This window comes from Petromyzon marinus, chromosome 31, assembly GCF_048934315.1.
Source record: "Petromyzon marinus isolate PM22_M1 ecotype Great Lakes invasive population chromosome 31, UKy_Petmar_22M1.pri1.0, whole genome shotgun sequence".
In the NCBI taxonomy this organism is placed as follows: Eukaryota; Metazoa; Chordata; class Hyperoartia; order Petromyzontiformes; family Petromyzontidae; genus Petromyzon; species Petromyzon marinus.
This window is the reverse complement of record NC_133697.1, coordinates 9,390,982-9,415,041: the sequence shown is the minus strand read 5'-3', so window position 1 is coordinate 9,415,041 and position 24,060 is coordinate 9,390,982. Positions and strand designations below refer to the sequence as shown.

General features: G+C 49.1%; 1 protein-coding gene across 2 annotated transcripts in view; it reads right to left on the bottom strand.

The window, feature by feature from the left end:
* The window catches only part of LOC116947785 (uncharacterized), a 42,073-nt gene that overhangs the window by 7,754 nt on the left and 10,259 nt on the right, over nt 1–24,060 (bottom strand). For both annotated transcript variants that reach the window (XM_076071062.1, XM_032963932.2), the window contains exons 4-6: nt 4,904–5,023; nt 2,947–3,083; nt 940–1,007 (exon numbers count right to left, since the gene is read on the bottom strand). In XM_076071062.1, the coding sequence (XP_075927177.1) occupies nt 940–1,007; nt 2,947–3,083; nt 4,904–5,023 (325 nt within the window). The remainder of the gene's footprint in view (nt 1–939; nt 1,008–2,946; nt 3,084–4,903; nt 5,024–24,060) is intronic.

Sequence of the window (24,060 nt, the reverse complement as noted above, 5' to 3'; positions counted from 1 at the left end):
TCCATGTTTACCTCTTTGCCAACAGAGCGACGTCTCAAAGTTCCGAGTCTGTGTTTTTTTTGGCTCGCGAGGAATATTTATTGGCTGTGGTAATCTGCTATTAAACACGATGATTATTGCAGAACCCAAAGCGCCGTCAATCTGTGGCTTGTGGTATTTTTTGCAACCTGCACCCCAGCACTTTAGCCCCCGGCCTACCACTGGTTGTCAATGGGACTATAAGCAGGTCCCAAATATAGTGATTAATGTGAGGAAGTAATGCAATGCGTCCGAAAGGACGCCCACGCCCAGACAGGAGTTGGAGCAATGAAATCGGAACTGATGAGACACTGCCGGTCCAAAAGGGATGACAATCGTTGTGCTGGTGGATTGTTATTACGTTGGAGGATTGCGAGATATGGCAGCGGCTTGGAGAGGCCTTCATCCAGCAGTGGATTGATAAACGACTGTACATCACACTGCTAAACTCTACAGTTTTGATTTTGCCTTGAACGAGGGTTGCATATAGCTTTTTGTGGAGAACCCTTGCCAATAATATCCGGTAATCCAGCCACTTTTGTTTAGTTCCAGAAGCTCAAAACCAATCCAGGGTTTGCTTGCTTGAGCAAATGCTGCTTGAGAGGGCGTCTGTCTGGGAAAGCCACGAGGCTGATGAACTAAACATACGCTTTATTTATTCGTGGGGACACGGAATGAAGGTCGGATTATATTTTAACACCAGTAAAACTTAGTGTGCAATTTCCTTGTGGAATTTATTTCACTGCCTCGAGTTTGCCAGTGGAGGTGAGCACGGAGGCCCAAGGGTTGTGTCCACAGGGCCATGGCCCTTCTCCATAGTCGTTTATTTTTTGATGCGCAATTGGTGCGACGGTGTGCGTGTGTGTGTGTGTCGGTGTAATGCCAGCGATGGTTGTGGTTCGTTGTCGACGGGATGGTTACCAGTGAGGTATTTCTCTTTGGCACGGGCCCGCTCCTCCGCATCAAAATACCACACGGTGATCGCGTATCTGGCAAAAAATGAAATATCGCAGCGACAACGAGGCAAGTGTGAGCCCACCATTAAACCCTTAAATGCACACACGCACGTACGTACACAAGTTACATCCAACTAAGTTCGACAGCATCGGCATTGTCCGTCCGTCCATAACAGAGCGGGGGAGGCACCAAAATCCTTGTAAAGATGTATGTAGTAAGTGAGGGAAAAAATAATTTGATCCCCTGCTGATTTTGTACGTTTGCCCACTGACAAAGAAATAATCAGTTCATAATTTTAATGGTAGGTTTATTTGAACAGTGAGAGACAGAATAACAACAACAAAATCCAGAAAAACGCATGTCAAAAATGTTATAAATTGATTTGCATTTTAATGAGGGAAATAAGTATTTGACCCCTCTGCAAAACATGACTTAGTACTTGGTGGCAAAACCCTTGTTGGCAATCACAGAGGTCAAACGTTTCTTGTAGTTGGTCACCAAGTTTGCACACATCTCAGGAGGGATTTTGTCCCACTCCTCTTAGCAGATCTTCTCCAAGTAATTAAGGTTTCGAGGCTGACGTTTGGCAACTCGAACCTTCAGCTTCCTCCACAGATTTTCTATGGGATTAAGGTCTGGAGACTGGCTAGGCCACTCCAGGACCTTAATGTGCTTCTTCTTGATCCACTCCTTTGTTGCCTTGGCCGTGTGTTTTGGGTCATTGTCATGCTGGAATACCCATCCACGACCCATTTTCAATGCCCTGGCTGAGGGAAGGAGGTTCTCACCCAAGATTTGACGGTACATGGCCCCGTCCATCGTCCCTTTGATGCGGTGAAGTTGTCCTGTCCCCTTAGCAGAAAAACACCCCCAAAGCATAATGTTTCCACCTCCATGTTTGACGGTGGGGATGGTGTTCTTGGGGTCATAGGCAGCATTCCTCCTCCTCCAAACACGGCGAGTTGAGTCGATGCCAAAGAGCTCCATTTTGGTCTCATCTGACCACAACACTTTCACCCAGTTGTCCTCTGAATCATTCAGATGTTCATTGGCAAACTTCAGACGGGCATGTATATGTGCTTTCTTGAGCAGGGGGACCTTGCGGGCGCTGCAGGATTTCAGTCCTTCACGGCATAGTGTGTTACCAATTGTTTTCTTGGTGACTATGGTCCCAGCTGCCTTGAGATCATTGACAAGATCCTCCGGTGTAGTTCTGGGCTGATTCCCCACCGTTCTCATGATCATTGCAACTCCACGAGGTGAGATCTTGCATGGAGCCTCAGGCCGAGGGAGATTGACAGTTCTTTTGTGTTTCTTCCATTTGCGAATAATCGCACCAACTGTTGTCACCTTCTCACCAAGCTGCTTGGAAATGGTCTTGTAGCCCATTCCAGCCTTGTGTAGGTCTACAATCTTGTCCCTGACATCCTTGGAGAGTTCTTTGGTCTTGGCCATGGTGGAGAGTTTGGAATCTGATTGATTGATTGCTTCTGTGGACAGGTGTCTTTTATACAGGTAACAAGCTGAGATTAAGAGCACTCCCTTTAAGAGTGTGGGAGCCAGAAATCTTTCTGATTGAGAGGGGGTCAAATACTTATTTCCCTCATTAAAAAGCAAATCAATTTATAACATTTTTGACATGCGTTTTCTGGATTTTCTTGTTGTTATTCTGTCTCTCACTGTTCAAATAAACCTACCATTAAAATTATAGACTGATTATTTCTTTGTCAGTGGGCAAACGTACAAAACCAGCAGGGGATCAAATACTTTTTTCCCTCACTGTATGCTGAACTCCTTTCGCACTGTACGTAGCCAACCGTGATAATTGGAGGTGCGGGGGGAAGGACAACAAACTAAACACAACAACAAGCAGTTCTAAAGGGATGAGTTTTCAATCTAGATTTAACAGTGCATCGCTCCAGAAGCGTATCTCAAAGCGCGCGATGAAGTGAACCATCCCGCCAACCTTACCGGGTGTCGAACGCCGGCTGCACTTCGTGGGGGTTCCGTCGGTCGGACCAGAAGAGAAGGAGGCGGTCGAACGTGGGCGCAACGTCAGCATGCTGCGCCTTGCCCTCGGGGAAAATCCGCAGAAGGCCGCCCTTCTCCTGCAGCCGGAGAGGGAAGGGGGGGGCGGGGGGGGCATGACTTATTTTAATATAAAATGCTAATTTTTTTAAAATATAAAAAAAATGTTCCCCTTCTCTAAAATAGCTTAGTCGCATTTCGATTGTTTTCTCGCGAACGATATTAGCTGGTTGTGTACGCTGTCCAACGTGCTGTAACGGGCCTGCATTCTTTTTACAATAAAAATGTATTTGAAAAAAAAAATACTTGAAATTTTCATATCAAAACACGTGATTACACGTACGCAGACAGACATTTACAACTGTACAGTGTGTACAAGTATGCATTACGTTGAACTTCTTTTGCACAGTACGTAGCCAACCGCGCTAATCGGAGGTGAAAGATTCGTTAGATGTGAAGCACACAGCGTCAAAGAACAGGGACGCGACGGCCCAGGGCAGCGAGCGTCAACATGGCAGCACAGTGCCGCGCGAGCGCGTTAGCATACGCCACCGGCACGCCGCCGGCCCGTTCGTGCAGAACGTCCCCGAGTTGTAACAGTTTGTGAATGTTGTGCGCGAGTGAGAGACCTAACCGAAGATCAGGGGGGAGAGACGGGAGAGGAGTGACGACGATCGTGAGAAGGGCAGCCCCGCCAGGCAGGCAGAGAGGGGCACTTGGCTTCGACACGAGCGCGATGGCGAGCGAGCGCGGCGTTGCTTGCCCCCCCACAAAAGCCTCTCTCTGGCTGTGTTGCCATGGAGAAGTGGTAGAAATAACACCCCTCACTCGAATCAACATGTTTTTGAATAAGTTGAGTATTTATGGGATGCTTTTTGCCAGTATCAAATCGGTGTCTATTTGGTGTTTGAACATCTTAACACCTGTATTATCGGAAAGGGTAAAGCCTATTCTTTTTTCATCAAGAAGTTGAATAATTGAACGTTTTACTAATAAATTCCTAAATGTACTAAATTCGGTTCCAATGGACACCGCTGGCGCTGTAATTTACACGTCTTAAATGACAGACGAATGAGCAGCCTACTTACCATACTGCAAGTGAAAAAAACACAAAAGCTTTATAATCACAAGATAACTTTTATGCCCCCTGTGAAGCAGTCATCGCTTATATGTGCGGTCAACACACCACCGTGGCAAGATGTTAACTACCTCGCCTGGTATACAGGAGGCCATGGGTTCGATTCCTACCCCGGTATATTTAGAGTTTGCGTGATCTCCCTGTGATCGTGTGGATTTTTCTTCGGGCCCTCCGGTTTTTCCCTCCACATTTAGAAACGTGCGTTTAGAGTATTTGGCTGCTTATAAATTTCCACACAATAAGCCACTTCGTTGGCTTCTGAAAAGGAGCTAAGTAGCTTAGTGGGCCTTACCTGATGAAAAAATAAAATAGTTTAGATTAAATTTTGATTTAAAGCTTTCGTGACTGCAGGGATTCATATTCTTGGTTCTTTCGGTGAAGTCACGTAGAAGGGAAACAATAAAATAATAAAAATATAAAGCAATAAAATTCTCACGACGATTCGACTGCAACACAAGCAATCATCATCAGGTGTGAAAACCACAGCAAGAAAATTAGAAAAAAAGCTGTGGTTTTCACACCTGACGATGACTGCTAGTGTTGCAGTCGAAACGTCGTGAGAATTTTATCGTTTTATATTTTTATTATTTTATTGTTTCCCTTCTACGTCACTTTACCGAAAGAACCAAGAATATAGTTTAGATTAGTATCAATACGCCCGGAGCAATGACCGGAGCGGCCTGCCGGATCCGAATCGCGAACCCTCTGCAAGAAGCAGCAACCGCGCGTCCGGCCGGGCCGGCCGACGCGCCGCAGACGCACCTCCGTGTTCCAGTTCTTGTTCAGGTAGTAGATGCACGTGATGCAGCGGCCGTCCCCATTGGGGTTGTCCACGTGCCGCACGTACCCGGTCCCGCGGCCCGGGTAGCACGCCACCATCGCCTGCGTCGGCACAGAAACACAAGCGCGGGGACGGGGACATTGGCGGGGTGAGTTCGGTGGCCTCAGTTGTTTGAGCCGGGCTGGACCGGGATTGGGTCGAGGAGACGGCACTGGCCGCTTTTGTGGGCCAGGCAGCCGCCGGAGAACGCAGACTTCAGATATTTCTTTACTTTTCGCCGTAGCAACAATGACAGATATATAAGAACGTCCAGTTAAAAAATAGATGAAGAACATACGAAAACAATTATCATTAAGAAAAAAATAATATTCAATCTTACAAATGGTTCTCATACTGTCTGGGAAATTATTCCGATAGTGATGATGCGCGCCATGCATCATTCCAGCCGGAACAGTCCGGAATCATTGTTCCGGCGGTTCCGGGAATAATTTCGGAATGCCAAGTTCGTCTCGCATTATTTTGTCCCTGTGATACTGTGCCGGTGTGCAGGAATACAGGGGTACAATAACATGGAATTCTTATGGACAGGCGAGACCTAGTACTCTCGTGACAGTGCCGTATGCCAAAATAATCCCCTCAACTACTCCAAGCCAGCCCAGCGGCGTTCCGGAAAATGCCGAGTGGGAGATTGAATCCTGGATGGGTGAGCAACAGGCAACTCTCGGATGATGTGGGGGGGTGGGTGGGGGGCGTTTAGAGAGCTACAAATCAGTAGCTCTCAACCTTTTTGGTTAGACGGCCCTCCCCCATTCAAAACCACTGGTGCCTGCGCCCTTTCCCCCCCCCCCCGCACATCGCATATTCCTAAGGCCACAATACACAGAGGCATCAAATGTACATGCCTCGCGTTTGTGCGGCACTCGTAAAGCATATGTTGTTAGTTGTATCGCGTTGTGCCTTAGTGTGTATTGTCGTTGGAACGTGGCGGCGACATTCCCCGGACACTTCGAAATTTCCCCTGCATGGTATCCATGCCGCATCCACCCCCATCTACCTTCTAGTAATAAATGAATCCCTGACCGTTAACAACGTGCAGCCTCGAATTTTGAATGACTCCATGTACTGGCTTCTCGAGGATTGAGGAACCGAACTGAAACTACCATGTTCGGAACTCAATTTAAACGATTAGGTTCCCGAAGAAACTGCCAGCAGAAAGTGAGAAAAACGTCGGACATCGTGCGGAACAGCACGCGATGCGACAAACCAGAGCGCTCATTTGAAACAATTTTCACTCCAATAGCCAAAACGCAAAATTAACGCGCCATTTGGATGAATCAGAATTACAATTGACTCTAACACGCACGATTCCATTCAGTATTGACGTCCAAAAATCCATATTCAACGATGAATCAATTAATCGTCAAATGCCTTGTAATGATAGGGGCAATTCGTGTTCAAGGTTTAAAGTCTCTAGCAAGCAGCCGTGACTGGGACAATAAAGGCAAATAAGGAAAATCGAGTCAAAATCAATTTGCAAGAAAATTGAGAGCAATAATAAATTGGAGGCTCACACCGAGTTCAACAAATGAACACGGAAAAATGTCAGCTGACCATCTTGCCAGTAAACATGGCAATGTGTGGCCACCGCTTGCCCAACGTGCCCGTGTTTACTGGGATCCCACTTTCTAAATGTTGCCCGGCATCCTGTACCACTATGCTGTGTACCTAAGATTAATCCCTGACAGAGCCCTTCGGTCAGCAGTTCAGCGTCGACATTTCATTAACATAGGCCCTGACGTGGAGAATATTCATTTCTGCGGTGAATGCTCAAAACCGCTGTTAACTTCTGCATAAAGTCATTATCGCGATCACATTTTACAATTCATAATAAACGTTTTTGGGTTAGATCGCGTTATTTATAAATGTGTCGTAACCCTCCACCATCCGACACGGCCAATCAGTAAAATTCACTTTGACAAAAGACAAAATAGTTCACTACTTTAGCCCACCGGTGTGTTGAAGAGTGAATCCACATCATTTACAATTTTTGAGTACGACGTTTCGCTGGTAATTACATCCAGCATCATCGGGCAATTTGCCAGAACGGTGAAGCCATTATCGCGATCACAAGTTATAAGCCCTCACATTTTACAATTGTCCACGAAACGAGCTAGTACATGACCAGATCTAGGTGACGAAGAAAAAGCTTGCATACACATGAATTCTGTGTCACGTTTTTCAACATGTGTTTGTCCTCGGAAGTATTCCATTTGCAATAATAACAGTAGTGCTCATGCCAGGCGCGCTGGGAGTAGGATGTCCCTCGGCTGCTCTCAGACAGCGGGGCTCGGATATCGGCTCCGCCAGGGAGGGTGCGGGCAACTATTTGGTCAGTAAGTCCCTAACAGCGACACAACGTTATACTAAAAATTAAATTCATATTGCCGCCCATCCCCGCCCCCGAGAGTCATGACAGACAGACGAAAAGTGTTCACGAAAAAAATATCAAAACAATGCCGCTACACAGTCTCTCTCTCTCTCTCTGCGAACCACAAATCCCTCTGCGAACCACAAATCCTGCCGGTGGCCTCAACTTCCCCCGTGCATCCCAGCATCGCCGTTTCCCCACAACCACGGGCCCCTCCTCGATCCCCACGGGACGCGGCTGAGGCCTCCGTGTCAAACGAGCAGCCCTTCCTGCTCGGCTTTTTTCCGAAAGTTTGACCTGCGACCCCCTTGGAATGCTGCACATTGTTCTTCCCTCCCTTGCAGCCGCAGGCACGGGGTCCGCGCGGCTAATTGACGGTGACGAGCAGGCGAGAGTTGGCGGCGGTCGGGAGTTTCCTCTGGCTCCGGGTGTCGCATTGGATGTTGTTTGCGAGCTCGCGTGCGTGTGCGTGTACAGGCGCGCGAGAGCACGCGTGTAATCCGTACGTAAACACTCCATTGGAAGACGACGTACGTACGAGAGAATTGGCACGGTTGACAGCTCTGGTATTGTGCCGTCAAGGTTTTGAACGACTCACGGTAATGTCATGTTACAATAAGTGTTTGATTTAAAGGAAGTAAATGAAACGGCTGTGACGAAGGGGCTCTAAGTTTTGCTTGCTTTGGCCTCGCGAGCCTTGCTTCTTTCACGCCGACACAAACTCTCTCGCTGGATTCACGAACGCAACGTTAAACTTAGTCCAACTCCCGTGCCACAAACGTGACTTCGATTCTCGTACTGCTGTGAATTTGAAACCCGTAGTGAATATAAACGCCAACATCATACATCCGATATCAATACAAACAGCTAAACAACAAACGACAAATAACAATAAACTAAAATGTAAACAACATTGCAGTATACATTATGAATATAGAACTTCATTTATATAAATATACATCTATAAAAGATAAGATTTGTAGCAAGGCACATTTTATCCGTGAAATGGGGTATAGGTCAAAATAGATTTCTGTATATTACCAACAGCCAAGCAAGTTAGGAAAGAAAGTGCTACGATCAAGCACGTTAGAGGCAAGGATTGGCAGCTCGCACAGATTTGCAAAACTCCCAAACAAAACATATCCCAGCTGAGAAAATTGCTCCATTAATTGGCTTAGATTTGTAATCGACTACTGTTTTTCGTGGTTTGTATATTCAGGCCACTTTCAAATTTTGTCCGCCACGCTAGCTTTCCCTCCCGAAGGCTGGAAACCTCCCTGACAAGCCACGCCAAGCATCACGCAGGTGATGACGTTGGATGACGTAACCAAGGCCCGCTCGTCACCTCTCATCGAGCGGCACACGTGGGAAAGGATGTGATTCATTTAGAAAAGTTGTTTTTATTGAATGTCCTTATCGGATTAGTCGGGTAATTCAATGGATTCATAAGTAGCGTAATGGATTACTTAAAAGATGAGACAGTGCAGCTCTCTGTAGCCAAGTGATGGCAATGCAGCAGGTGGTTTGAGCCCATCTGCACAGACATTCAAGGGCTATCCCCTCACACGTATACATGGTAGGTTCTTTTCAAGCTACTCCGATTACCTCACACGCGAAGCAAAACCGTCATTATTTTCACGACGACACTGGCCAAACATCCCCAAGCTGTAGGGGCCTCTTGAAGACAAAAAAAAGAGTCTTGAGACTCGGCGAGGTTTTTTCCGAGATTTCTTTTCAAGTGACATCATTATTTGTCACCCTAGCCTGGCCCTAAATCATATTGCACTGCAGTTTTAGTATGGCATCTGGAATCCTAAGCAGCTGAAATTAAATGGGGTATGGTTTGGGCAGCTCGCGTTTCATCCCCATGAGTGGCCACTTGAACCCGGCAAGGGATCGAACTCGGGTCACCCAGTTCATATTGCAGTGCCCTAAATGCCACACATACAAAGATCCCCCGTATAGCCTTAACATACTGTAGGGGCAAGTGCTGTTAGCGAGCACCTATGAAGGCTGGAACGGTACACGAGGGGGTGGGTGGCCAGTACCACGCCCGACCGCCTTTGTCTCCCTAGTGGCAATGTTTTAATCCACCGCACGCATACACATACAGTATCGCATACGTGTACACACACGCAAACACACGCGTGCTGTGTGTGTATATGCGGAGAGCGGTAGGATAGCGGTTAGCGCGCTGCGCTTACGAACCCGGCAACACGAGTTCGATTCCCGCTCATGGCCAACACCGGTGACAATTATTTGAACCTGTCCTGGGCCTTCCCTAGGTCAACTCAGCCTCAAATGAGTACCTGGTGCAGTGTGTAAACATCGGCACTGGGGAGACAAAGGCGGTCGGGCATGGTGCTGGCCACACACCCCTTCGTGTACCACAGTGCCGGTCTTCATCGGTGCTCGCAAACAGCACTTGCCCCAACAGTCTGTTACAAGCTATACGGGGGACCTTTGTCTTTGTTTATGCATAGACGATAATGGATAATCACAGAGGTTGAAATGAAAAAGTAGAAAACACAGAACGGAACGTTTTACCTGCGGCTACATCACGGAAAGGGGAGTAAAGTCAAGGACACAATGCATGGAAATTGGAAAATGAACGGGGAAGGGAAGGGAAGAGAGATGATGGGAAATAAGAGGAAACTGATGGTAAAGAAACGGAAAAAACGGGAGCAAAGGATCAGGAAAGATGAGGATGGGGAGGGAGAGGCGACACGAGGGCCTTAACGCTGCCACACGGAGCAGTGTTTGTTTTCACAGGGGGCGGCGGGAAGACGAGAGGGATTCAGAGTAGTAGGGGTGGCCACGCAAAGGTCACGTGATTTACGGGGGCATGAGCTCATTTCGGTACAGAGATTTGACCTGCATCCCACGTTCACTTCCCCCCCCCCCTCTCTTAGTATAGGAATGGGAATCTTTCTGAAAATTACCGGTAAACATGTTTAGTGTTCTGAGAAGTTCCGGTACAGCATTCCATCGCTCGCCACTGCACTACCGCTAACCAAACATAGCATGACACAAACACGCCATGTTACTCACCAACTCACACACACACTAACTTGTGCACATACATCTCAACCCATACGTACACACAGCACACACAAGCAAATACAAAGACCCTCCATAATGGTTTAACAGACTGTTGCAGCAAGTGCTGTTAGCGAGCACCTAGGAAAGTCGGCAATGCACACAGGGGATGGGTCGCCTGCACCACACCCGGCCGCCTTTGTCTCCCCAGTGCTGATGTTTGCACACCGGAGCAGGTAAGTATTTGAGGCTGGGTCGACCTAGGGGAGGCCCACGACTGCTTCAGATAATTGTCACTGGTGGTGGCCGTGAGCAGGAATTCAACTCAGGTTCCGAGTTCGTAGAGCACTGCACTAACCACTGCACTACTGCACCAACTCATGCACACATACAAAGATATATATACACACACAAAGTCATTCGCACACACACGAGTACACACCAAATAATGCACACACACAAACACACCAAATCACACAGACACCAACTCATTTGCACACACACACTAACTCGTAAATACCTACAAAGACCCCCTATATAGCCTTAGCAGACTGCTGGGGCAAGTGCTGTTAGCACGTACACACACGCGCGCGTACACACCAACTCATCCGAACACACACACCAACTCATCAAAGACACACCATCTCATCCGCGCGCGCGCACACACACACACCAACTCATCACGCACACATATAACACACACCGACTCATCCACACACACACCAACCCATCCGTGCATACACAGACACACCAACTCATATCCACACACACCAACTCATCTGCGCATACATACACACACACCAACTCATATCCACACACGCCAACTAGTCACACACACCCACACGTACCAACTCATCCGCGCACATACACACACAACACACTCATACGCACACTCGCACGCCTATCAACCAGCGCCATTGGCCCGCCTGGCCCCCACACGTACACAGCGCACAACTGCGTGGCCACTACCGCTGTCGCTCTCTGTTTACACGAATGTAAAGCCGACGAGTCATAACGCAGCACGGACACGCGCGCACGCACGCGCGCGGCAGATACAATCTGCCACGGGACGCACGTACACGCACGCGCGCCATTGGTTGTCGTTTATTAACCAGGTAACATGCTGCTCCGAAGATAAATATTGGTCCGGAAAGCTCACATGGCCGATGAACCCTTCTTATACGTGGAAGAGACGAGACACGGGAGATTTGCTAATGCTGTGTTGTATGCACGATCCCAGTAAACGTGAAGATGTTGGGCCAACGTTGGTTCGCGTTGGGGACAAACCTCAACCAATGTTGGGCCAACGTCAACCAGCGTTTGGTCAAACGTCAACCAACGTTGGGCCAACGTTAACCAGCGTTTGACCAAATGTCAACCAACGTTTGACGAAACGTCAACTAACGTTTGACCAAACGTCAACCAACGTTGGGCCAACGTCAACCAACGCTTGTTTACGTGTTTGAGATTTAGGGGGGGGTTTTTTGCACAGAATGGAAGAGTCCAAGAGTTTGAATGGAGGTCTCTTGCCAATAAAATGTGGTAATCTGGCAGCCATTAATTTAACAAGTCCCGATTCAGCTGATGAGACCTGAACGGTGGAAACCGGGATCCACAGCTTTGCTCACTGAAACGTGTTCATTCTTATATACGAGAACTCTAGGTAGTGCTGTTTGTTGCTGTTCGTTTGACGTTTTGGGATATTTAGGCCTGTGCTCAGAAATGACATCAACTATGTTAAAATATATACGAATGCAAAATCGATAACTGGCCCATGTCTTCTTGATACATCTATCTTTCCAGATTAAAAAAAAAATTAAAGTGTTCTTCATATAACCCATCAGACCCTACGGCCTTCTGGGCTTGAATCATTTCAGCAGCATCGCTTCAGTACAAGCAAAACTCTGCGCCGGTTTCGACATACAAGTGTCAGGCTTAAAAAAACGAATCGTTATAACCCGCCACGTATGTATCATTGCGCACATCGCATACGTAACAAGGGTAGCCACACTATGAGACCTTTAATAACGTAGATAATTCCTTAGTATGGCTGAATGAGTTTCCAGTGACACCTGAGAATCGTAACCTTGTCTTCGTTTCAATGGCATCTTAAGTGCACTCACTACGAGCTGGAGTGTGGCCACACGTGTACACACACGTATGTACACACACGTATGGAGTACATCGGTATGCAAACAAATATACAGTGGGTGTATGTAGAGTCACGTGATATGACTTTTCACAATACGATACTAATTATCGTGATCCGATGATAACCGCGATATGAATTTGCTATAACTGAATTAATTAAAAAGTTGTTTCCGTATTTGTTTTTGGTTTAGGCAACGTGGCCGGTAGTTTTATTGCAAATGCCTTTCTTGTTCTTGGTTTCGATTTAAAGCTTTCGTGACTGCAAGGATTCATCTTCTTTGGTTCTTTCGGTAAAGTCACGTAGAATGAGAATAAAATAAAATAATAAAATAACACAATAAAATTCTCACGACGTTGTGGCCGAAACTTCGTGAGAATTTTATTGTGTTATTTTATTATTTTATTCTCATTCTACGTGACTTTACCGAAATAACCAAAGAAGTTGTTCTTGGTTCTTTCGGTAAAGTCACGTAGAAGGGAAACAATAAAATAATAAAAATATAAAACAATACAATTCTCACAAGGTTTCGACTGCAACACAAGCAATCATCATCAGGTGTGAAAACCACAGCAAAAAAAATTGAACAAAAGTGTCTTTCTTGTGAACCCTCCACCACCCAACAAGATTGCCACTTTTGCGCAATTATTGTTATTGTTAACACGTGGGCGATGTATCAATCAAATCTGACCAATGAAGCTCCCCCTCACCTGTGGCTTAAGACTCTTCACGACATAATTTAACATGAGCGTACTTTTCAATCGTATTCCACAATTTTATTGTGTCGTTTATTTTACGCTGTACTATTATTCCAGTGGGAATAGGGATTACTTAAAGAGTTACTGAACTCCAGTTCACTAAACGTGAGCCTGCCATAAGCATTTCAATCATTGTAACTTTACAACGTATAACGCTTATAACGCATATGCTGTCAGTTACACAAGAAATAAAGACACAAGCTACAGTACCGTCATGAAATAGAGCAGGAAAATTACGATACCACATGTAAATATCTTATCTTATATAGCGCTTTTATCGAAAGTGCTGCACAAGGGTTATGAGTGGTACAATTAGGGTAACAAAAAGTTACATGGTCAATAAGGATGGGGTTTAATAGGGAGGGCGGTTAGTGGCTACCGGAATTACAGGGGTGCCTAGGGATGGAGGGAAGGATGGGCCAGGGAGAAGAGGTGGGTCTTGAGGGAGCAGTGGAAACTAGACAGGGAGGGTTGTTGCTTAATGTGCAGGGGAAGTTTGTTCCAGTGCACGGGGGCAAGCAGGGAAAAGGAGCGGAAGCGGGATTGTGCACATGGAGAGGGGGGGATGATTAGGAGTATATCCGAATATCAGCTCAAACCTCCCGTAAACCCCGTGACTTTCGTGTGGCTACCCCCACTCTGAATCCCTCTCCCCACCTCCTGTGACAACACACTCTGCTTTGTGCAGCAACATCAGTGCCCTGACGGAGCCTCTTCCTCCCTATCCTCATCTGTCCTGACCATTTAATCCCATTTCTCTGTTCCTTTCCCATCCTTTTCCTCGCGGCTATTATTTCTCTCCTCTCTTCCCCTTTCCCCCCCCCCCCCTTCCAATGCAGCGCATCCATGATTATACTCAACTTACACACAAATCTACACACAGCACCAGGCGCTAATTCATTAATTCAAGACTGAGTTGACTTAGGGGAGGCACAGGACCGGTTCAAATATTCACCACTAACGTTGATCATGAGCGGGAATCGATCTCGGGTCACCGGGTTTCGTAGAGCAGTGCGATGACCACTGCAACACAAATATAACGATCCCCCGTATAGCCTTAACGGACTTTTGGGGCAAGTGCTGTTCGCGAGCACCTATGAAGTCTACCACTGCACACATACAGGGACACACAGCAAAGGTTTGAAGAGGCCGAATGATGTATGTGTGTAATTAGACAAACAAAAAGGCAATGCATTATTGATCAGATCTCTGGCTTGCAGCATGGTGGACTAAGATTTAAATTATGAAATTGGCAAAGGTGGTTTGACACGGTTGGGAAACATTGTATACAAATACATAAATCACACACAAATGTGTAAAGGGCACGCAGCCTCTGTACACTGTGTAAAAAAAAAAGCCGATGAGCATTTCCTGAATGACTTGTGGTCGTCTTCTTACCCTGTGTGACCGACTAACAGCGGCAGTGATGCAATGCTCACAGCACTTGGCATTGGTGACTTTACAGTGCTGATGAGTTATAAAAATTGCGAAACCGCCCCACCGTTGTCTCTCTCTGTACCGAAATCGGGTCAGTGCACCAACCACTGTGCCACCTTCCCTCCCTATACAAAGACAGTGCGCATACACACAGTACATGTATATACACGATACACAACATCCATATGCATGTTTGGCCACAGATGTACACATGTATGCACAAATGTGGACACGTATTTACACGTGCGCACATACGTACACGTGTACAGTATGCAGTACACAAAATACACACACATACCCTTACACGGATGTACACATGTACAAGACAAAGATCCCCCATATATCCTGAGCAGACGGTTGGGTAAAGTGCTGTTAGCGAGCATCCATGAAGGCCGCCTTTGTCTCCCCAGTGGCGATGTTTACACACCGCACCAGGTACTCATTTGAGGCCGAGCCGACCTAGGGGAGTCCCAGGACCGGTTCAAATAATCTTCACTGGTGTTGGCCGTGAGCTGGAATCGAACCCCAGTCGCCGGGTTCGTAGCGCAGCTCGCTAACCACGACACTACCGCTCCCCACGTGCGCACACACACACACATACACGTGCACACTCACACATGCTTCACCGCCTTCCGAAATAAAATTTGGACCCTACTCACTATGTTTTACTGCCTGACATCCAATATCCTGTGGCAGCAGTTACAAGCAAAAGCTTTATTCAGAGCATGCAAATATTCCACATTACAAGCATTTTGAAATGTTTCAATAGGTGAACTATTGAAAACAGACCAAGACAAAGATCTCCCGCATAGCCTATAACAGACTGTTGGGGCACCTATGAAGGCAGCCGGAATGGCACGCGAGGGGGTTGGTGACCAGCACCAACCCCGGCCGCCTTTGTCTCCCCAGTGCTGATGTTTGCACACTGTACCAGGTACTCACTGAAGGCCGAGTCGACCTAGGGGAGGCACAGCACAGGTTTAGATATTCGTCACCGATGTTGGCCGTGAGCGGGTACTCCAACTAGGGCCACCGGGTTCGTAGCGCAGTGCGCTAACCGCTGCACCACCACTCCCCATAGGGGAACGATTGAAAGCACGCACGCACACAGCCATTCACTCGATAAGTGTGTGTGCACGCGCACGCCTATGTACACGTGCACACGCGTGTACATACACGTGCACACGCGTGTACATACACTGCACACGCGTGTACATACACTGCACACTCGTGTATGAGTGTGTACAGCTGCACGATCAGCGTCTGTGTGCATGAGTTCACGTGCACTCGTGCACACACTACAGACGTGAAATGAGTGCGCGTGCACGCGCGCGCGCTAACCACGTGGGGCCAGCGGTGGGTGGCGCAGTGGTTAGCGCTGCAACTGCCCTACGAACCCAGCAAAGAGCCGAGTTCGATTCCCGCTCACGGCCAATGACGAGTGCCAGCGAATGTTAGCACAGGGGATACCTGGGCCTCCGCCTAGGTCGCCTAGGTCGACTCGGCCTTAAATGAGCACCTGGCGCGGTGTGTAAACAACATCAGCACCGGGAAGACAACGACGCCCCCCGGGGCGCGGTGTTGACCACCCCACCCCATCTCGTGTGCCGTGTCGGCTTTAACAGAAGTGCTCGCTCACCACACTTGCCCTTACACTCTGTTATTGTCGTTGTGCGTGCGTACACACACGTGCGTGTGTACGCGTGCGTGTGTACACGTGGACACCAGGAATGCGCGTCCCATTTGCACCCCCACTCTCCCACACCACTTCCACACTGCCACACCCCTCCGCCACACCACTCCCTCCCCGCCACACCACTCCCTCCCCGCCACACCACTCCCTCCCCGCCACACCACTCCCTCCCCGCCACACCACTCCCTCCCCGCCACACCACTCCCTCACCGCCACACCACTACCCCAGCCACACCACTACCCCCTCTACCACACCACTCCCTCCCCGCCACACCACTCCCTCCCCGCCACACCACTCCCTCCCCGCCACACCACTCCCTCCCCGCCACACCACTCCCTCCCCGCCACACCACTCCCTCTCCGCCACACCACTCCCCTCAGCCACACCACTCCCCCCCCCCCCCTGCAACACCATTACCTCCTCTACCACACCACTCCCCCTCAGCCACACCACTTCCTCCTCTGCCACACCACTCCCCCTCAGCCACACCACTACCCCCTCTACCACACCACTACCCCCTCTACCACACCACTTCCTCCTCTGCCACACCACTCCCCTCAGCCATCACCACTCCCCCCAGCCACACCACTACCCCTTCTACCACACCACTCCCCCCCTGCAACACCACTCCACCCCTGCCACACCACTCCCCCCTCTACCACACCACTACCCTCTCTATCACACCACTACCCCCTCTACCACACCACTACCCCCTCTACCACACCACTCCCTCCCGCCACACCACTCCCTCCCCGCCACACCACTACCCCCTCTACCACACCACTCCCCCCCTGCCACACCACTCCACCCCTACCACACCACTACCCTCTCTACCACACCACTCCCCCCCTGCCACACCACTCCCCCCCCCCTGCCACACCACTACCCCCTCGACCACACCACTCCCTCCCCGCCACACCACTACCCCCTCTACCACACCACTCCCTCTCCACCACACCACTTCCTCCCCGCCACACCACTCCCCCCAGCCACACCACAACCCCCTTATGCCACACCACTACCCCCTCCTGCCACACCACTACCCCCTCCTGCCACACCACTACCCCCTCTACCACACCACTACCCCCTCCTGCCACACTACTCCCCCCTGCCGCCCCCCCCCCTTCCACCGCATCCCTCCCCACACACGCAGCAAACCCCCCACGCACACCCGCACGCCCTTACCCGGAACCCACGGCTATTTCAATAACAGGGGACTACGTGACGATCGTGAGCTTCTGCACTCTCCGTGTTCACCGGCAATGACCTCCCCCCCCCCCCCCTGCACGCTCCACCCAGCTCCCTCGTCCAATCTCCTCACCAGCCAAACTACGGGCCCCCTCTGCCCGCCCTCGTATCAATGACCTCGCATCCCTCCTCACCCGTGGCTGGAGAATGTTTTTTTTTTCATGTGTGTGTGTGTGTGTACTTGCGTCTCTTTTCGCTCCGGTCATATCTATCTCTCGTCCCGGTCAAATCGGCGGTCTGCCGGTTTGGGAAGGAAAGCGCTACGAGCGGGGGGGGGGGGGTCTGGTGAAATGCGTTTGTCCGTCGAGATGCTCTTATCACCAGACCGCTCGGCTGCACGATCCAGACCCCCTCGCCAACAGACCCCTTATTAGGTCGCCATCGTAGTGATACGTACTGCGTTGGCTGTACGTGCACGTATGTACGTGGAACTTCTTTCGAGCCGTACGTAGCCAACCGTGCTCATCGGAGGTGCAGGGGGAAGGACAACAAATTATAAAAAGTCAAATACGTTCGTCAATAACACTTCATAGCTAGGAAGAACGGGCCCAGTGCCTGAAACATCACCTATGCTTGATATACATTTCCAGTTTTAGCGCAGTGTTATTTGAGGAACATATTGAGGCCAGAACTTCTGACAAACCAGTGCCTTCTAACTATGGGGCCGCACCACCAAGAAATCATCTCTTGGGGAGCTCGATGTGTCCTCACGAGATCCCTTCAGCACAAGACCTCCCCGCGAGACCCTGGTGACTCACAAAAAGTTCTCAGCACTCCAAATCCTCACCAACAGACCTCACCAGCATTCTTTCCATCAACAAAACGTGTCTTCGTTAGACCTCCTCGCAGCCTAATCCCTCACCATCATATTGTCCTCATCAGACATTCTCATGACTATACCTCCCAACCGCTGCCGGGCATCACCCCACATCTTTACAGGTCGAACTAAGCCCTGTCCTCACCAGCACCTCCTCACCACAACCGCATCAAGTCTTGTCAATAACGTCAAGTACGTTACAGAGACATGCCCCGTCTATTCGCGTGCCAAATCACTTCGCCGTTTGAGTGGCGGGTTTTCTCCAGGATTCCTGGTTTCCGGACGTCCTAATGTAGCAGGACCCTCGTAAATGTGTTGAGACCCAGTGAGGCTTATCCTGGGTGAATAAAGGGAATGCCAGTATTATTGTGATTATTATTTAGTTTAATAGATCTTCCTGTAATGCCCCACATCGATCCTCGGACCTTTCTATTATCCCTGCTTTTTGTGGGTGGGAGAAATAAACATAAATTATAGGAATCTATTATCCATGGATCCAATGGCGGAATAATCTGTACGTTCTAGATTTGAAGCTTTCGTGACTGCAAGGATCCATACTATTTGGTTCTATTCGGTAAAGTCACGTAGATAAAAAATAAAACAACAAAAATCACGACGTTTTTTGTTGTACGTGGCGAAATAATTGCCGTGTTCCTATTATCGACGGTCTTTGTGCGGATAACAGGAAAATGCACAGATAATTGTCAAAATAGGATCCGTAGACTCTTTAGCCAGGCTTTCCTGCTTGAATTAGGAGCATTATTTCCACTGTATTACAGTGCAATAATATCAGCTGCGTGGGTTGCGACGGAGGTAGAGGCTTGAGTCACGAAGCTGCTTCTCGATTGGTGTTTTAGTTTCATTGCTTCAGTTTTACGCCTGTTAGCGTTATCTTTGCTTGCATGGTTTCCCCGTGCACTGGGTTTAATTCCTCACCGTACGGGGACTCGTAGAAGTCGTAGCCACATGCCATAGCTAGAGGCATACTGGATGTGCTGTACCGGGTGCGGAACTATTTTCTGGGTCGCTGACCCGGACAGACCCGGCTAAAATGAATCCCTGCCTGTCCAGCGTCTTAAGATGCTTTGAATAGCATTTAGATGATATAAAAAATATATTGCCACTATTTACAACTGCAGCACAACGATTCACTTGTTTTTTCTTAAATGTTATGTCTGTGTGGAACTCAGACATGCAAATTATTTCAACAGAAACCATTAGAAAAAGTTGCGTGTCCAATTATTTATCCATACACGCATACACGTACATGGAGCGGTTACTGGAAACCAAAACGTACAAGATATCATCAGTCATGATCAATCGACTGCTGGATGGCCTCCCCAAGCCATTGCCAAAAAGTCTTGCCCTGAAGCCAACAAATAATGAATTAAAAAGGATCAACTCTTAAACAAGCAATCACTCAGCATGGGTAAAGCTGCTATACCCGCCGATATCAGAACACGCACGCATGTAACATCGATGGAACGACGACTTGGGGTGGACACGTCGCTGGGGTGGACACGTCGCTCGAGAGGACGACGCACGGTGGTCAAGAGTTGAGAGGTCATGGGCTTGAGGTCACGCGTCGACGGGGGTCGGGGGTGGGGTGGAGAGGTAGCGATGAAATAATCTCGAAGTGCAGCCGCTTGATAGACTATTACATCACGGGACCGTGAGCGATGGCAACAGTTTGGGGAGGGCCTTCGCCCAGCGGTGGATTGAGCACGGCTTCTGACAAGGACAACAACAATGACGACGTTCAACGAATGCTTTCATGCAAACAGCACCCACGCAGCTTCCTCAAGTCCCTTCCGACTTCAAATTCGCGAAACACTTACTCACCGCTCTCGCCACCGAATGACTAATGCGCGGTGCTCGTGGCCGCTGAGAGCGTTTGCGAACAGCTGCCGATTCTGGCCGCCGTACCAAAAAAATGTTCAAATGTTCGTGACAACTTTGACGAGGCCCAGTTCCTGAAAAAATGCACCCAGCGCTTGAGGTGCCAGGGCACAGCGGCCTTTCATCGCGCCGTTCAAAGCAATAGCCGTGGTAAAACGTAAAGGTGCATCCCTGCAATGTCTCGCTCACCCCCCTGTTGGCAGAAGGGCATCCACTAGCGGGAGCACTTGCATGGTATTCGACTTAACCACAGCCGACTCATTGCCACTGCTACTGGGTGGACAGAGAAGGGGGGGGCAAGGGGGACTTGACGAACGTGCACTGTTTCAAATTCCGCGCTGCCTGGAGATGGAATCGAACCAGGTGACCTCTGCGTGGATTGCAAAATCCCAGCGTGACACTCATTACACCCACTGCAATTACATCCCTGGTTCTGCTTGGAATGTTTGATTATTTTCCAGAGAATACGGTATTAATCGATGTTTAATCCACTAAACCATAACCATTACAGCTTGCAAGAGGTTGAAGTACCCATACTTTAACCCCATTGTGGTTGTTACTAATTTATACTGCTGCGTGGACAGAGGCGGCGAGGGATCTGTGAAATTTGCATGATAATTTTAACTACAAAGTGGGCAGATGGAATCGAGCCGGAGACCTCTGACTTGCAAGTTCAGCGTGCTGACCATTACACCACAAAGGCCGGAGCCTATTTCCGTGGAGCCAACTGACTAAAGATTACGGATAACAGCGCTAAATTCAGCACCGTGTTAACAAACAAATACGAATTGACGCTTCAACCGCACGGGGGGGGGGGGGGGGGGAGTTCGTTAGACGACTGTTCTCAACTGCGACCGAATCTGGCTTCAGAATGTTGATCTCTGAATCCACAGCGACCGATAGCATCCGCACGACGTTCGCTGAAACGTGAAATCTTTATCGGCCTTCATTTGTAAACAACCGATCGTTTTGCGCTGAACTCATGGTGAAAATGCCTTATGAGAATGACAAAGACAAAGACCCCCCTACATTGCCTTTAGCAGAGGCTATACGTTTGGGGGCAAGTGCTGTTAGCGAGCGCCTTTAAAGGCCGGCAAGGCACACAAGGGGGTGGGTGGCCAGCACCACGCCTGGCCGCCGTTGCCTCCCGAGCGCTGATATTGTTTACACACTGCACCAGGTACACATTTAAGTCGACCCAGGGGAAGCCAAAGACTGGTTGCAATATTTGCCACTTGTTATTGGTGGTGATCGGTAATTAAACACGGGTTCAAAGCGAAGTGCTCTAACCACTGCGCCACCGCTCCCCGATAAGAATACCTGCAGTGCAATGAGATGGGGGGACAGCGCAGCAAGTAGGATATCAACAGGCTGTGTGTGTAGCTGCGTTTGAGCGCGTTTCTCTTGTACCTGTGGGCTTTTTTCGCTTGGGCACTTTGGTTTCATCGCCAACAAAAACACTCAACTGGCCAAACATCCCTAAGCAAATGCCTGCTGAAAATGAGTCTTGAACATCGATGGAGACTTTCCAGACTCAATACAGAAAACTCTCGATTTATCCGAAAGCCAATGATATATAATCTGTGCTGTGGATTAATTGTGCCAGATACAAACATAGCTATTGAAATTACATATGTATATGACAAGGGACAAAGTCACCCATAATCGTCCAACAATCCAATGGCTGTATTGACGACAAATGTGCATCAGTGCCCTTCCAGATTTGCGAGCATGCATGTGTTGTTGTCACAAGGTTTTCCCATTGTTGTGGTATAAATAGATAGCGGAGGATGGGCCCTACGCCCTGGAGTCCCGAGGGTTAAGGTTAGCATCCGTACGCCCGTGACCTTACAATCCACCCACCCCCAACTCCTTCCCAGAAGGGGATGATTGGGTGGTCGGATGATGGGCTGATGGGATCATGGGATAATGAGACTATGGGACGATGGAGTAATGGGTATGATGGCTTCATGTGCAGATCAGTTTATGGGATGATGTGTGGTTTTATCGGATGGCGGGATGATGTGATGATGGGCCAATGGGATTATGGGGCCATTGGTTGATGGGTTGACTGGATGATGGGATGACGGTGTGACGTTTCACCGCCCTTTGTCAATCCACTGCTGGATGAAGGCCTCCCCATGCAGTGCTGGCTGTGGGGGTTGTTTGACCACGATTTAGTGCGGTTTGGTGACCTGGAAAAGTGTACGGGACCCGTTCAGATTCCACTCACCACTCACGTTAGCCATGGCCGGGAATCGATCTTGGGTGTCGCCAAGTCACTGGTCTCTGGCACCGTATTTAGTAGGGCACTCTACTGCGGTAGGGGTGTGTTAGTGAGTTGCAGTTGGTGGCATCACAGCAGTTATCGCACCGCGATAGTGAACCTGGTGACCGGGGTTCGATTGCTAGCCATAACGTACACACGCCACCAGCCGCCACAAGTGCCTTCTGAATAAAAAAAAACTCAATTGGCCTGGGCCACCTTGAGATCAGCTCAGACTTAAACGAGTCACTGGCTGCAGCGAAACGATGCATCGAATTCGTCGATTGATATGGATTCCTAAGCTCACGGCAAATGCATCGAACCGCGCGAAAAAGAGGTGATATTTTTCGATTCGCGTCCGGCGTTGCGCCTGAGGCGAAATCACCCAGACCCCAGTCTCGTCAAATCTCACAGGCTAAGCAGGGTTGAGCCTGGACAGCACTTGGATGGGTGATTAGCGTGCATAAAACAGGTTGCTATCGGCTTCTGCTTCTGCGGGGCGACAATGCCGGATGAGGGCAGTGCAGCAAAATCCAATGTTGTACCAGACCTTGCTCTAACGTTCATGCTCCCCTATTCTTCACCAGCCCACACTGACCGGTGTGGTGAAGTATGGTCAAACAACTCCCATCACCCACACAGCGTGGAGAGGCCCTCATCCGGCAGTGTTGCACGCACACATGTTATGCGCAATGGTTTTATGTCAACCCTTTGGCCACCACTAGAGGCGCTACAATTCACCGTAATGCGGTTAAAAAACGTAAATCAACCCGAGTCAAATCGTGAACAGAGATTTTCGGCATTCATCAACGTGCCACGAAGTGTTTTGCTCCGAGCAATTGATTCAGGGGTGGGAGTTGCGGCGGAGAGCTGCACGCATGCTGAATTTCGTTTGCACCGTACGTAGCCAACCGTGCTAATCGGAGGAGCAACTGAGCTCTTTGAACCTGTCCGCATGGATCCTTGAGTGGCGGCCACTCGTGGGTGTTCTCTGGGACACTTCGGTTGCCATCGTCGTGAAAAGAACACAGGAAGGAATTTGCCAAGCGTGAAACGTGAGTGCCGAGGATAAAGTGAAACTTTCCGGGTGAGTGGAGGAGGCATCGACGTCGCCATCGCTCTCACAACATGGGCGCCGTCCAAACCTTCCGAATTTGCAAAGATTCCCCTCCTCGGTGATTTGTCACAATCCAGAGGTGGCGACAATCCGATTTGTACACAAAGATCCCCCCCCAGTATAGCCTCAACAGACTCTTTGGGCAAGTGTTGTTAGCGAGCACCTATGAAGGCCGCAACGGTACACGAGGGGGTCGGGTGGTCAACACCACGCCCGACCGCCTTTGGCTCACTTGTGACGATGTTTACACACCGCACCAGGTACTCATTTGAGGCTGAGTCGACCT